Source organism: Geotrypetes seraphini, chromosome 7 (assembly GCF_902459505.1).
Source record: "Geotrypetes seraphini chromosome 7, aGeoSer1.1, whole genome shotgun sequence".
Taxonomy (NCBI): domain Eukaryota; kingdom Metazoa; phylum Chordata; class Amphibia; order Gymnophiona; family Dermophiidae; genus Geotrypetes; species Geotrypetes seraphini.
The window spans coordinates 133,221,234-133,237,921 of NC_047090.1; the positions used below are offsets into that span (position 1 = coordinate 133,221,234).

At 48.1% G+C, this 16,688-nt stretch overlaps 1 protein-coding gene across 2 annotated transcripts in view; it reads left to right on the top strand.

Annotated features, from left to right (window-relative positions):
* Positions 1–16,460, top strand: part of KLHDC2 (kelch domain containing 2) — a 106,803-nt gene extending 90,343 nt beyond the window's left edge. For both annotated transcript variants that reach the window (XM_033951927.1, XM_033951928.1), the window contains exons 11-13: positions 11,549–11,636; positions 11,915–11,967; positions 16,049–16,460. In XM_033951927.1, coding sequence (XP_033807818.1) covers positions 11,549–11,636; positions 11,915–11,967; positions 16,049–16,172 — 265 coding nt within the window. In that variant the 3' untranslated portion in view covers positions 16,173–16,460. The remainder of the gene's footprint in view (positions 1–11,548; positions 11,637–11,914; positions 11,968–16,048) is intronic.
* Positions 16,461–16,688: the final 228 nt, after the last annotated feature.

Consider the following 16,688-nt stretch of genomic DNA (forward strand, 5'->3'; position numbering starts at 1 on the left):
TATACGACTCCTTTGAGCTCACCTCTCGGGCCTCTGCCATGGCCGTAGCCATGCGTCGCTTAGCCTGGCTCAGAGTCTCCGACCTGGACATCAACCACCAGGATCGTTTGGCCAACGCCCCCTGTCTCGGGGATGAACTCTTTGGAGAGTCACTGGATTCCACCACCCAGAAACTCTCGGCCCATGAGACCAGGTAGGACACCCTGATCAAGCCGAAAAAGAAGGCTCCGCCTGCCCGACCCTATCGGCCTCAATCATCTTACCAGCGGAGGTTCTCAGCCAGGCCACTCAATCCGCCTCCCCAACAATCTCGCCGACCCCGTCAACAGCAGCACCATGCTCAGGCTCGATCTCAGGCCACTCAACCCTCTAAGCCTTCTCAGCCTGCTAAACAATCTCAGCCCTTTTGACTCTTCTCTCCAGGGCATAGCCAGTCATCCACCCTCACTGCCTCTTCCACAGCCTATCGGGGGTCGTCTCACCATTTTCTCCAGCCGTTGGGAAGTCATCACGTCGGACCAGTGGGTCCTCAACATCATCCACCACGGCTACTCTCTCAACTTCCAGACTCTTCCACCGGACAACCTTCCCGTAGAGTCTGCTTCGCACTCATCTCAAACCCCCCTCCTCCTGAGGGAGGTTCAATCCCTCCTCCTTCTCAATGCCATCGAAGAAGTACCTCCAGATCAAAGGGGTCAGGGATTCTACTCCCGCTACTTCCTCGTACCCAAAAAGACGGGAGACCTCCGTCCCATTCTCGATCTCAGGGACCTCAACAAGTGTCTGGTCAAGGAGAAGTTCAGAATGCTCTCCCTTGCCACGCTCTACCCTCTTCTTTCTCAACACGACTGGCTATGTTCCCTGGACCTCAAAGAGGCCTACACTCACATCTCCATCAATCAGAATTCTCGCCGCTACCTGCGGTTCCAGGTGCTACACCACCACTATCAGTACAAGGTGCTACCGTTCGGCCTCGCTTCCTCACCCAGGGTCTTCACCAAGTGCCTTATAGTGGTAGCGGCCTTCCTCAGGTCTCACAACCTCCAGGTGTTCCCCTACTTGGACGATTGGTTGGTGAAAGCACCTTCATCTCAACTTGTGCTACAGGCTACTCATCACACCATCTCTCTCCTCCACCTCCTGGGGTTCGAGATCAACTACCCCAAGTCGCATCTGCTTCCCACCCAGCGACTTCAATTCATTGGAGCAGTTCTGGACACCACACTAATGAGGGCTTTTCTCCCCTCCGATCGTCAGCGGACCCTGCTCCACCTCTGTCGTCAGGTGCTCACGCATCCCTCCATTCCTGCCCGACAGATGATGGTCCTCCTGGGTCACATGGCCTCGACGGTGCATGTCCTTCCTCTGGCACGTCTCCACCTTCGCACACCTCAGTGGACTCTCGCCAACCAATGGTCACAGACTACGGATCTTCTTTCTCATCCCATCTCTGTGACATCATCTCTTCAGCGATCTCTCCAATGGTGGTTGAACTCCTCAAATCTTTCCAGGGGTCTACTTTTTCATCTGCCCCCCCACTCTATGATCATCACCACAGATGCGTCCCCCTACGCGTGGGGAGCTCACCTGGGAGATCTTCGCACCCAGGGACTTTGGACCCCACAGGAGCGTCGTCATCACATAAATTTCCTGGAACTCAGAGCCATGTTCTACGCCCTCAAGGCTTTCCAACATCTTCTCTGCCCTCAAGTCCTCCTCATGTGCACAGACAATCAAGTCGCCATGTACTACATAAACAAGCAAGGCGGCACCGGATCTCGCCCCCTTTGCTTGGAGGCTCTGCGCATCTGGACCTGGGCCACGGACCGCAATCTCTTTCTCAGGGCGGTCTATATCCAGGGCGAACAGAACTCTCTGGCCGACAATCTCAGCCGCATCCTTCAACCTCACGAGTGGACGTTGGACCCTCCGACTCTGCTCTCCATCTTTGCTCGATGGGGCACTCCGCAGGTGGACCTCTTTGCAGCACCTCACAACCATCAGCTGCCCCAATTCTGCTCCAGACTCTTCTCTCCTCACCGTCTGGCTCCGGATGCATTCCTGCTCGACTGGAGGGATCGGTTCCTGTATGCCTTCCCTCCACTTCCTCTGATGTTGCGGACCTTGTCCAAACTCCGCAAAGACAACGCCACCATGATTCTTATCGCACCTCGGTGGCCTCGCCAACACTGGTTCTCACTCCTGCTCCAACTCAGCTCCAGGGAACCCATTCTCCTTCCTGTGTTTCCTACTCTACTTACGCAGCAACATCAGTCTCTACTGCATCCCAATCTGTCTTCGCTCCACCTGACAGCTTGGTTTCTCTCGGGCTGACCTCTCCAGAGAACCTATCTCAGCCGGTCCGCCTCATCTTGGACGCCTCCAGGAAGCCGGCCACCCTCCAATGTTACCATCAGAAATGGACCAGGTTCTCCTCGTGGTGTCTCCGGCATCATCAGGAACCCACCTCCTTAGCGGTGGAAACTGTATTGGAATATTTGCTTTCGCTGTCCAATGCTGGCCTCAAAACTACCTCTATCAGAGTCCACCTCAGTGCCATCACTGCATTTCATGAGCCTATTCTCGGAAAACCCCTCACGGCTCATCCTCTGGTTTCCAGATTTATGAGAGGTCTCTTCAATATCAAACCGCCTCTCAAGCCTCCTCCTGTCGTCTGGGACCTCAATGTGGTTCTCTCAGCACTCATGAAACCTCCGTTTGAGCCTCTTGCCACTACTTCGCTCAGGCTTCTTACCTGGAAGGTGCTCTTCCTAATTGCCATCACCTCTGCCAGGAGGGTTAGCGAACTGCATGCACTGGTTGCTGACCCATCATTCACTGTTTTTCACCATGACAAGGTTGTTCTGCGTACCCACCCTAAATTCCTTCCCAAGGTGGTCTCGGCTTTTCACCTCAACCAGTCCATTGTGTTGCCCGTCTTCTTCCCTAAGCCTCACTCGCATCCTGGGGAACAGGCGTTGCACACGCTGGATTGTAAGCGTGCCCTTGCTTACTACCTTGATCGTACCAGAGCTCAACGAACATCCCCTCAGCTGTTTTTATCTTTCGATCCCAACCGTTTGGGTCGTCCTGTCTCCAAACGGACACTTTCCAATTGGCTTGCTGCCTGTATTGCTTTCTGCTATGCTCGGGCCAGTCTCTCACTGGAAGGAACTGTCACGGCCCATAGAGTCCGAGCTATGGCTGCTTCTGTAGCTTTCCTCCGTTCCACGCCCATCGAGGAAATCTGCAAGGCGGCCACTTGGTCCTCAGTTCACACGTTCACTACTCACTACTGTCTGGATGCGTTCTCCAGACGGGATGGACACTTCGGCCAATCTGTGTTACAAAATTTATTTTCCTAATGGCCAACCATCCCACCTCCCTCTTTGTTAGCTTGGAGGTCACCCATGTGTTAAGAATATGCTGCCTGCTTGTCCTGGGATAAAGCACAGTTACTTACCGTAACAGGTGTTATCCAGGGACAGCAGGCAGATATTCTTACGTCCCACCCACCTCCCCGGGTTGGCTTCTTAGCTGGCTTATACTAACTGGGGACCACGCACTCCTCCGTCGGGCGGGAAGGCACTCGCGCACGCGCGGTGCGGCCAACTAGAAACTTCTAGTTAAAAAGGTCCGTACCGGGGGTCACGTGATGACGTTGAGCTGAACGGCGGCTCCCTGCCCGTGCTCCGACCCTCTCGCGCCCTAATCTTCGCTATTTACAGCCATTCTGCCTTGCATCAAGTATTCCTTTGCAGTGGGGTGGAGCGGAACGCTGCGGGGAGCTAGCGGCTGCGTCGGCGGCTCTCTGCAGCGAATTTTCGGCAAGTTATGCCCATTAAGACCCCGCGGCCGACTCGGGCTCAGCGTGTGCACGAGGCACTAAAAATGGCGTCTGGCTCGGCCACCCCGCCGAGGGTTCTGCTGCAAGATGACGCGGTGAAAGAACTGACCCGGACAATTTCAGCAGCAATCGACGAACGGCTCACTAAGCTACAAGCAACAGTTGAAGATGTAAGGGATTGCCTGGAGCGACATGGGCAGCGTCTCCAGACTGCGGAGTCCCGCATCTCTGCCCAGGAGGATCATGCTGTGGTGCTGGAGACGCGGATTCAGGCCCTGCAGGATCAGTGCGCGACCCTCCACGAGCGACTCGAAGATCAAGAGAACCGCGGACGTCGAAACAACATCCGACTGGTGGGTCTGGCGGAGTCCATTCGTGACGCTGAGTTGCGGGAGCTGGTGGAGCTGTGGCTTCCTGAAGCGGTGGGCTTTGCCCCGGAAGGGTCGCGCACCGTGGTGGAGAGGGTGCATCGCCTGGGTCCGCGACGGGAGGGCGCGGGCCGGCCCCGACCCGTTATTGCCAGGTACCTCAACTTCGCTGATAAGGCCCAGGTTATGGCCCTGTATAGAAAAAAGGGCGCGCTGGAGCATGCGGGCACAAAGATCCTGCTCTTCAATGATTATTCAGTCGAAGTGGCGGCTCGCCGGCGCGCCCTGGCACCTTACTGCACCGAGCTGCGAAACAGAGGCATCCGCTTCATGGTGCAATACCCTGCCCGGGTCCGGGTCTTTGAGGCCGGGGGACCGAAGACCTGCGAGGACGTTGCGGCGTTACAGGCCTATATAAGTTCTCTGGCGCCTGTGCCTCCGGCGCCCTAAGAAGATCTGCATGGTTCTCACTGCGCTTCTCTTCAGATTGGGACCCCCCTGGAGACTTTACACCTGGACAGGGGGTTGGACTGTCTTGCGCTTTTGCCCTCTGCACCGGTGTGGGGGAGGGCTTTACGGGCTCTAGGGCCAACCTGGCCTTTTCGCTATTTCACTGGCTCTCCTGTTGGCTGTAGCTGGGGCCGCCTGTGCTTCCAGGTGGGGTCCGGACTGCCTTTTTGTTTCCTGGGCTGCTGTTCTTGGCCCTCCTTGGGGGATGATTCGGGGAGACCTAACCTGTTATGCTTGATGCCCCTTTCGTTTTGACCCCTGACCAGAACTTTCCCTCATGGGTTTATGGACCGAGATGATGTTCCCTTTGTGTTTGCAGGGACCTGGAATTTGGGGGACTTTTGGGGCTTGGCATTTTAGCCTATGCCCCGTGTTTGTATATCCTGTTTCTTCTCCTCCCTTTGGCCAACTGTTGAGCTTGCGGCCCTGGGCATGTTTGTCTCGGGGGGGTCTGATGCTGGGGGTGGGGTGGCTCTCTTTCTGAGATCTTTTGGGTCTTTGCGTGAGAGGATTGGGGGGGGCTTTCCATACTATGTTTTTACTGTGGGGGGGGAGGGGATGGAGGGGTTGTTGGTTGGGGTCGGGAGGGAGGAGTGGGGGGATGCATGAGTGGGGGCTTGTATGTCTGTTGTGCTGGGGTATGTTTGTTTGGGGTGGTTTTGGGTGTGATCTGGGGTGGGGTGGGGGGGTTCGGCTGTGGGGGGGAGGTTCTCTGGTTCAGTGGAGGGTTGGGAGCTATACTGCCCGTTCTTGGGGGTCCGGCTGGGAGACTCTCAGGGACTGTACACTGCTTTATTGGGACTGGACATTAGTGATGGGCACTTCACATGGCTATGGCTGACTTGGTGTGCCTCACGCTAAATGTGGCAGGCATCAACTCGCCTGTGAAGCGCACCAAGGTTATGTCGTTCCTAAAGAAGGAAAAAGTCTCGGTGGCTTTTCTACAGGAGACTCACCTCACGGCCTGTGAACATCAAAAGCTAAAGCGTGACTGGGTAGGGGAAGTGGTTGCATCCTCTTTTTCTTCTAGGCAGAGGGGGGTGGCTATTCTCATTCACAAGGCGGTTATTGCTGTCACCCATAGAGTTCTCCAGGATCCTCAGGGCCGGTTTGTTATTTGGGCGGGGACTTTGTCTGATAGACATGTGGTGCTTTGTAATGTCTACGCTCCAAATGTTTACACTCCTTCCTTCTTCTCTACTCTCTTGGCCCACTTGATAGCGTTACCGAATTACGAGCTCCTGCTGGGTGGGGATTTCAATATTACTAGTGACCCTTCTATTGATTGTAAGCCCCCGAGACCAGTGGCGGCGGACAATGAGAGTAGGGGGGTGAATTTCCTGATGAGGGAACTGGACCTCCAGGATGTGTGGAGGGTCTACCATCCTGGGGAGGTGGATTTTACTTTTTTTTCGGGGGTTCATCACTGCCACTCCCGTCTGGATTATTTTTTACTCCCCTCTCGTTCAATTGGCCGGACAGTGCGTACCCATATTTTGGATGTTCCTTTCAGTGATCATGCTGCTGTATCCTTGTCCCTCAAGTGGGGGAGCGGATCCAATGGGGATCGCATTTGGCGTTTTAATCCCTCCCTGTATCTTGACGCAGAATTTCATACCTACCTTATAGAGGAATGGTCTAAGTATAAGCAGACGAATGAGGGGACTGATGTCTCGGATACCATGTTCTGGGAAGCGGCGAAGGCCTATTTGCGGGGATGTATTATAGCCTACTCTATTCGTAAGAGAAAGTTGCGGGAGGCTGAACTAACCTCGTTAGCAAAACAAATGAGGGAATGTCGGCTTTATCACCTGCGGCATAGCTCAGAGGAAGCTCGACAGTCGTACTTTCGCTTGCGTAAACAGATTGATGCAATTCTCTCTGCGCGGGCCTTAACCCATATTGATGTTTACAAGTTTAAACTTTATCGATGGGGTAATCGGGCGGGGAAGCTTCTGGCCAACCTGGTTCGGCCATTTCGCCGTACGGCGCGCATATCTCATATTCGGGACTCCTCTAATGTGTCGCACCGGACGGAGGCGGCTATTCAGTCCCAATTTGTGCGCTTTTATAGTAACCTGTACAGCGCGGGTGCGTACGACACTGAGGCTCGTGATCTTTTCTTCCGGGACTTGACTCTCCCGTGCGTTTCTGAGGCGCACAGTGGTATACTCAACGCCCCTATCACTTGTCAGGAGATTACTATGGCGATAGGCCGTTTGAAACTCGCTAAGGCTGCGGGACCGGATGGCATGGGACCTGAGTTTTATAAGATATTACAACATCATGTGGGCCCTGCCTTATGCGCTATGTTTGAGGATATGCAGACTTCGGATAGAATTCTCCCGGAGCAGAACCATGCTCACGTCGTGGTGCTTCCTAAACCGGGCAAGGATCCCACCTTGGTGGGCTCTTATAGACCCATATCCTTGCTTAATCAGGACATGAAACTTCTTACGGCTATTTTGGCTAAGCGACTGGCTCAGGTTGTCCCTTCGCTGGTGCATCCTGACCAGGTGGGCTTTGTGCCTGGACGTTTTTCGTCGGCTAACATTCTCAAGGCACTGGTGGCTCTGAGGGAGGGCAGGGGACGCCCGGGGGATGATTTACTGGCCAGTTTGGACGCCGAAAAGGCTTTTGATAAGGTTGTCTGGCCTTACCTTTTCTGGGTCTTGCAGCGTTTTGGTATCATCGGCCCGTTTCGTGATTGGGTGGTCCGATTATACACGGCCCCTACCGCTCAACTGCTCATTAATCGTCAGCGCACGATTTCCTTTCCTTTGCGAAGAGGGACCCGACAGGGATGTCCCTTGTCGCCGCTTTTATTTATACTTTCGCTTGAACCGCTGGCGGCTAAGATTCGAGACTCCCCGGGAGTGGAGGGTATCAGGGTGGGTGCAGAGATCTGCAAGATCACCATGTTTGCGGATGATATGATGCTCTTTGTAGGCAATGCCCGGGTCTCCATCCCCTGTATAACTTCCTTTATTGACTCCTTTGGGTCCTTCTCGGGACTGTGTATTAATTTCGGTAAGTCGGAGGCACTCCCTGTCACTTCGCCTTGTGCATCGCGGGCCTTGCCTAATTTCCCTTTTCGATGGGCTATGGGGGAGCTGAAATACCTTGGGATCTTCCTCGGCGCGGACTGGGCCACGGTTTATCGCAGTAACATTACAAATCGCCTCGCTCAGCTCCGGGATACTTGTCATCGTTGGGGAGACCTCCCTCTGTCACTCTTTGGACGTATCGCCCTCGTTAAAATGGTTATGTTGCCCAAGATTCTGTATCCTTTGCAGATGATACCTTTATGGCTGAGGGGGACTGAGGAGCGGGCCTATAGGTCTTTTATTGGTTCATTTATTTGGCGGAACCGGAGGGCCCGCATTGGGTTCTGGAGACTCACGCAGGGTAGAGAGCGGGGCGGCTTGGCACTTCCGGATCTACGGTTATATAATGTGGCGGCTCTGTTGCGCTGGGTACACGAGCTTCACACGCTCGGCTACCGATTTGCTCCCACAGGCATGTTTGATTCCTGGGTAGCCCCGCATAGTGCATTGGCCTGTCTTGATGTGCCTAGGTGGAGGCGCCCCCGGGCAGGCTGTAATTCTCTATGGTTGGATCCGTTGCGGCGTGCGCTGCTCTGGTGGCGGCGTCGGATAGGTGGGGGAGCGCGAGACCATTGGGCCTTTCAATTTGTTCGGGGTAACCCCGCGTTCCCGCCGGGTGTGGGCAGAGCGCGCGGCTTGGAAGCCAGCTTTGGCACTGGTCTCTGCTTGGGGCATGCTAGCTTAACGGCATCTGCGGATGGGACTTTCCCCCCCCTTCCTGACCTCCGCCGTCACTGGTCTCTCCCTGATATGCCTTTCTTTGCTTATTTACAGCTGCGTCACTTTTACGAGGCATCTCGGAGGAGTGCCCCAGCTGGATACCGTTTCCTGAAGGTTGACCACATCTTTCTTTCTCTCCCTGCCTCTTCGAATTCTCTCTCTACTTGGTATAGGATGGCTCGGGCGGAACGACCGGACCCTCAGCTCCTTGGCTTAGCTTCTCAATGGGCTGAGGAGTTGGGGGAGCCGGTCGGGGTTGAGATGCTGGTGGCCTGCTTTTCTAACATTCCCAGAGGAGCCCGTAATGTCGCGCTACAGGAAATACAATTTAAAATACTACACCGCACTTATTTCACCAGGGTGAGGGGCAGGAGGGCGGGCCTCTGGGAATCTGATATCTGTGTTAAATGCAAGCGTATGCGTGGTACCCTTGTGCATATGCTACTTGACTGCCCGCAGCTGGGAACTTACTGGACTGGGGTGTTAGGATTTTTGGCTCGGGTTGTGCAACTGCCCTTTCAATGGTCCTATTTACTTCTTCTACTGGGGTGCGAGGGAGAGGTCATAGATCAGGGCCTGAGCCTGGAACATTGGCGCTTCTTATATACTGCACTGCTGGTGGCCAAGCGCGGGGTGCTCCGTCTTTGGATGGATGCCGGTGCGCCTGAGGTGTTAGGATGGAAGCGCTCCTTACTCGAAGTAGCTCGCTGGGAGCTTCGCGCCTGCCCGGAACCGATGTCGGCGTCTCGACGCCTGTATCGATCTCTTTGGGATGCTACCATACTGGAGGTTGGCTCACTGTGACTATGCGAGCCTTGCCCCTACTTACTTCCACTGGACTGGGGGGGGGGGGGGGGGCTTGGAGGGTGGATGGTGAATGTGAGTGTGCATCGGTATGAATGGGGTGTGGATGCTGGGGTGGGGGTGTTGGATGGATGTGGGGGGTATCCCTATTTGGTTCTTGGATGTACTTGTTTATTGAAAATGTTGAATTGTACTGTACTGCCTAGCTTATTTGCATCCTGGGCTGCCTCCCTATATGGACTGCGTTGATCTTTGGTTTGTCCTCTGAGGGGCCCCGGGGGGTTTGGCTCTCCACCCTTGGGGAGGAGCTCCTCTGACTGATCTGTTATTTTATTATTTCCTTGCCATGACTGTATTGTTCTATTTTCTTTGGCTGTTCAGTACTTTTCTGTTCAATAAAAAAAATTATTTCAAACAAAAAAAAAAAAGGTCCGTACCGAGGGCTCCGTCGGTGACGTCACCCATGTGTTAAGAATATCTGCCTGCTGTCCCTGGATAACACCTGTTACGGTAAGTAACTGTGCTTTTTGTCCAGTACTTCCGTTACATCTCCCGAAAGAGGAACCTTAGACGGCGGCGTCTGATCCTGTTTTTGACGCTTCGCTGTCCCTCCTGTTGCAAAAGCCGCTTCACTTTTAGATTGCCATGTGCTCGCCATGCTACCATACTTGTATCTGGCACTTAAGTTTTGATCCGTTGCCCGGGTTAGAGGAGCGTCACGATCACACCTCCATCTTGTGCGCGCGCCAAGCCACACCCCAAGTCTTCTTGAGTATTGTAATATTATTTATCTGACTATTACTAAGAAAGAACTAGCAAGACTTGTATTAGTACAGAATACAGCGGTCAGAATGATCTATGGCTTGAAGAAGTATGATCACATCACGCCTTTTTACTGTGAGTTGTACTGGCTGCCTGTGGAGGCTCATGTGTTGTTCAAGTTGGGCTGCTTCTGTTACAAGGTTCTTTACGCCACAGCCCCTCATTACTTGGTTAACAGATTTTCTTTTGGCTTCATATAGATATAGTAGAAGAACCCATTCTTTGTTTAATTCTCCTTCAATCCAGGGTTGTAAAAGTATAAAATTTCTCAGTCACACTTTGGCATCCCAGGCAGCCCTTCATGATAAGGAGTTCCCGAGTTTTGTTGCTTGCAGCTCACTCTTATAAAGACTTTAGATCTCAATTGAAAACCTATCTATTTTCTAAATACTTGACCAATTAACTTTCTTCATCCCATTTATTATGATTTTCATTAGTAATTTTTTGTAAACTGCTTTATGTTATGTTTACCCAACCATCTCTGCCACCACCGAGGCTTTCAGTGGCAGTCTTGTTGGCCAGTTTGGTGGTGAAGATGGTTGCCCTGGTTATTCTGCTAGACTACAAGGGTGTTTGATGTAAGCCTAGGGCACGGAAGGCTATGTGCAGTGACAAGAAGGTAGGGCCTGGCAGTTTCATTTTTTACTTTGGTTTCTGCTGAAATAGAGTGGCCAATTTCAGTCATGGATTTGGTTTTGGCAGAAACTGAAGATCCTGGGTTCGGTTGGGCTCCATTTGTCTGGCATGGAAAATAAGGAAGAAAAAATGGTCTGATTTTCTTCCCTTTATTCCTACCAGGCTAGTACAGAAATCCTTCCTTAAGGTAATTGATTTCTTTTGTTGCTTCTTTTTAGTTTATTATTTGGATGTTATTGCTTCTCATGGATCTTGACATGATGCATTTTATGTATCATGCATCTCGATAGAAGTCCTGCATATCAGTAGTCTGTGCTTGCCTAATTGGTAGATATATTGGCTGAATATGGTGTCTTGCCTCAACTATTTGACCAACTCTATGGACTTGAGCACTGTTGCATAGCTATTAATAATGCTCGACATTCTATGGCTACATAATCCCCTTTAGGGCAAAGTACATGGAACTATTTTTTTCTCTTGTCTCCATATTCTGATCGGACACAACATCCATTTGTCTGGACTAGTCTGATAGGACTAAAGCAAAGAAAATTATCAGGTAAGATATTCCATAGTGCTTTTTACTTCTAGAATGTCTTAAGTTATTGAAACTGGAATGCAATTATATATAAACATATAGTCAAAATTACATGTTCTTATGGTAATGGCATGTGCTTTCAATGGGCCAGTAACTGTACTGCTTTTGCTGACTGCTTGAAGTGTTTGTTCTTTTGCAGATTGTGGCATACAGCTTGTGTAAGCAAAGAAGGGGAAGTGATCGTTTTTGGTGGATGTGCCAACAATTTACTTGCCCATCAAAAAGCGGTACATTTTCTGCTAGATACAAATATTAGATGGTAACATTTAAAAATTGGTTACTCTTTCGAAAGTGGCATGACTGAAGATTAACTGCTTATTTTTAGATTAAACTGACAGGATTGTAAACCTCTATTTGCTCTATAGTTTTTTCCTTAGTAGGAAAAACAATTTATTCTTTTACATTAATAGTATATTTTCATCTTTTGTACTTTCTTGGCATGAAAAGTTGGTAATACTTTGTACTACAATAATGAGGTTTCTGGGTGTTTCCTCCATTTTTACAGGCCCATAGTAATGAAGTTCTTGTGTTTTCTGTTCAACCCAAGTCTCTCGGCAGGTAAACATATATATATTTTTTATTTAGACTGTTTCATCTGTATTTGCATTCTTGTAACATGATTGTAAAGTATATTGATATGAGTAAACTATGGATTTTAAGCAATAAAGTGCGTAGGGCTAGCATGGCTTTAGTGCACAGTTTTGTGGGTGCACAGATACAGAAAAGGGCTTTGCACAGAAGCAAGCCTTGTGACACCAGTACACGGCATATTAAAATCAATAGTAGTGAGGCTATTGACCTATCTACCTAAATCAAGGGTGTCAAAGTCCCTCTTCGAGGGCCGTAATCCAGTCGGGTTTTCAGGATTTCCCCAATGAATATGCATGAGATCTATTAGCATACAATGAAAGCAGTGCATGCAAATAGATTTCAACAATATTCATTGGAGAAATCCTGAAAACCCAACTGAATTGCGGCCCTCGAGGAGGGACTTTGACACCCCTGACCTAGATGCTCTGAAGTGTGTACAGAAGCCTGAATGACTGAAAATAACACCAAGGCTTTATTGCCAAGTCTCAGGATGTTAAGTGTTAGCTTGTCGTTTTGCAGCCACATAAGACCAGCAACTTTTATTTTTGGCTTCACTAAGAGCATAGAAGTAAAAAAGTGAAGAGAGATTCTCCATGTTTCTGCAGTCACACAGTTTTGCCCAAACAGCAGCTTGAGCTGTGCACAGGTCTGAGCATAGAAATTGTATTGGTACCTGAACTTATGCATATGTCTGGTCATCTGCATATTGGGTTTGCAAAAGTTTTATGCACAGAATAGCATTCCAGCATATTCTCAGTTGTGTGCAGGTTTACAGTCTCATATTCCCCTGGGAACAAAGTATGAAATGACTTTGAGGAAACTGGATGTTGGCTAGTAGCTTTCAGAAAACAGATTTCAATGAAACATATGACAGTCTCTGGGAAAAGACAACTAAAGTTCTCAGATCCAAAATGTTGAGAATGACCAACTTTTTTTATTTTTCACATGGGTCCAAAAGCAGTCTGCAAAAGTTACATGTTTGAATTTCTGTAGCTTTTTAATTTGTTTCAAAAAGAATGGGGTTTGGACTGTAACAATGCATTAAGCATGTTTGTTTATTAGTATTTATAGACCGCTGTTCGATATATCATAACAGTTTACATAGTACTAAACAAAAAAGCAAAGAACTCCAACATCAATAGGAAAGTGAAAATAATAAATTGCAGAGTAAATTCTAATTAAACCAAACATCATTTTCTGGTGATGTTGGTTACCTTTTTCTGGAGATGGTCACACATATCGGTCTGAAATTATTTGAAAATTTAAGAGAAAATTGCAGAAGTTTAATAAATTTCTGATTAATGCAGAGAAAGTAATCCATTAGAGGTCAAAGTTAGAGATCTAGGAGTCTGTATTGAGAATGTTTGACTCTTTTCCTCATAAGATGAAGTGTGTTACAGATAGCATCTAACAGGCTAGGTCACTTTTGACAACAGACCACATTTGCTGTGATGCATGCGCTTGTCTAATGCAACCGCATTACTGCACTAGTTTATTTAGGTTGCAAAATTAGTATATCTGTTTTACAATTAGTTCAGTACATGGCTGTGCATGCCTCCACTGGCATTAATTAGATTCAGCAACCAATTTTCCCAGTTCTGAAAAGTTACATTGACTTCTGGTTCAACTGCAATATCCAGCTTAGAAACGACTTCAAATGAAAACGTGCTGTTAAGTATGTTTGGGACCGCCATTCAAACACGTATAACTGAGACAACTTGCACAGTCTCTATTGGAGAATGACGTGGGGAAAAAATTTGTCCCTGTTTCCACCTTGTTCCTGTGGGCTCTGTCTCTGCCCCCCCCCCCTTCCCCCTGCGGGCTCTGTATGATCACATCCACACAAGTTTTGAATAAGTTTGTGAAAAAAGGAAGTTGCGTCATAAGGAGGAGCCCGGTAGAGGGAAGGCTGCTGAGCACCGTCCAGCAACCCTGTGTAGAGATCGGCTTGCTCTGCAAGGTGTGTGCCAGCATCAGGGAGGGAGGGAAGCCGACTGGAGACATTGGACCCATGAGCTTCGGGGAGGGGAGGGGGTGGACTGGAGCTGTTGGACCAACAAGCAAGTGGGGGCTAGGTTGGAGCTGCCGGACCCACAAGGGGAGGGCCTGGAGCTGCTGGACCTGTAATGGTGGGATATCGGGGATCTTGTGGTGTGGTGGGTGGGGTTCCCCATTGGGTCAAAGCTTTTTACCACTCAGTGGACCGGTGAAAAGGTTTGTCCCTGTGCTGGCGGTGAGCAGATAAAGATGTTACCTGTTCTTGCAGTTTTACTGCAGTCATCCGCGGTTAGCTGCGGGAACAGGTCACCGTATCATTCTACCATGTAAAGTCTGTTATGTGTGTTTAAATGGCGGTTCCAACCATACTTAATAATGGCTCGTTTTTATTTGAAGTAGTTGGTATATTATGGCTGTGTCCATAAAGATTTTTTTGTGTTATACTGACTTAGTATTTTGTGATCAAAAGAGGTGAAGATGGTTTTCTGTGTTCTCATTTTTCTCCCTTATGGTACAAGAGGAAAGGTTGAAGGCATGCTGGGATGTGTGCCTGTGTGTTGGATCATATTTGTGGAATAATCTTCCAACATAATTAGAGAGATTTCAAATTGTTTACACTGTAAAATAGCAAAAATACCTTATGTAGATAATTAGGTAACTCTTAAGGATTGATGTCCCTATTAAAACTTTTGTTTTATTTTAGATTTTTGAGCTGTTAATGTTGGTATGTGTATCCATGATTTGAATTTGATTACCTGTTATGGTTTGCAAATTCTTATGGTGACTCTTTTTGCTTTAAATTCTTTATAGTTGAGTGTTAAGTAGGTTATAAATTTAACTAACACATTTAAACATGGACCTTTTCGATTGTAGATAAACTGTTAATTTTTCTTTCAACTGCTAAACTATGGTCCTTATTTTAGAAGCCCTGTCCATGATTTACACTTGTATCAAATATTGGGTTGAGGGGTGGTTTGTGCTGGGGAGGTTTGTGTTTTTTGGTTATTTTGACTTGTTTTTTATTCTTTGTGTATCTAAATTTGTATATCAATTTGTAATCTGCCTAAAATGGTAGAGTGCAGAATATACATTTTATAAATAGGAAGCATATTATGCTGTGGTGAATGTTTATCTTGTGGAAATGGGAGCTTAAGGGGGTATTTTTGGATAGAGAGTTGGTGCTGTGCTGTTCGTTTTCATCATTTGGCAAAGGGGCAGTGTTTGGGTAGGACCAAAAAATACAGAAGAGGAATGCATGTCCGTGATCACCAAGACTTTTGGGATTTACTGCTGCTCTCGGGTACTACTATTAATTATTTCTATAGCACTACCAGACTCATGCAGCACTGCACAGAGTCACAAAGAGTAAGAGTTCCTGCTCAAAAGAGCTTACAATCTAAACCGGCAAGACAGACAAACAGGATGTCATGGATACAGTTAAGGGGAATGAATAGGTTTTTATAGAAGTGCTTGTTTTGATTACCATTAAATCTCCTAATGTTTGTCTCTTTCTTGCATCCCACCCCCACCTCCCCCCCAAAAAAAAAAAAAATTAGTAGTGCCAAATGCTTGAAGTCTGTTCTTGAGAGCATTTAGACATGTAGGTTTCCAAAATTTGCATGCATATACATACGTGTCAGCACTTAGAACAGCTAGGTCTTGAAATGCCAGCTAGACGAGTATATTGCTGAGTTACCTCTGATATTTTAGACATTGACAGCTCTAAAATTGCTCTTGCCATATGTAAGCAGTACATACATGTGCAGTCCTGCGTGTAGTTTAGAAATGGCTCTGCCTCTGCCAGATCCTTCTCTAAAATACTACAGGAATTTGATATTTTCTGATCTGGATATCTTAATTCTACTGTCTGTGTTCTATCTAAAATGGAGATGCAAAGATCTGCTCTTAATGGAACCAGAAATGATGTCCAGTTAGGTTATGCCTTGCCTATCTGCTATTGCTGTACTATGCAAAATCTAACGGAGAAAAGACAGTTACTTATGTATTAACATACACAGATCCTTAATAGCTTTTTTTGTTGTTGTTTAAGGCTCTGCCTTGAGGCCGTGATCAGTTTCAGAGAGATGCTGTCCAGCTCATTTGAATACCTTCCAACACATTTGCTTCACACAGTCAGTCAGTGTGTGGGAAGCAACAATTTATCTGGATCCTGAGATTGCTGCTGTGATTGTTTCCATAAAAATATAGAATTCCATGGATCAGTAAACACGGAAAATGTTTAAGGTCACCTGAAAGTGTGGGAGATCTGTATAAACATCACTTGTATAGCTTTAAATCTGCATTATTGTAGGTAGTACTTTCTATTTTTCATTTACATGTGAATGGCGCATAGAGAACCTATTTTTGTGGAAAATGTTCGTAATAAATTTATGTAAAAGTGGAAGGTAGATTAACATAAAACTGTCTTGCTTAAAAAAATAAACTGTTACCCATGCGTTGTCCTAATCTGTCACATCTTTGATACTACATAAGATAGGAGCCTTTTTCCTAAAGCGTGATGTGTGCTAAATGCCATGTAGCCCGACAGTATAAAATAGGATGCGCTAAGCTTAAGTAAAAGGACCCAGTTTTAATGATGGCTGCTAAGCTACTCTTGTGGGTTAGTTATTTTGGTAGATGCACTTATGAAGACCTATAACATTAGTTCTCCCCTTTTCATGTCTCTTACT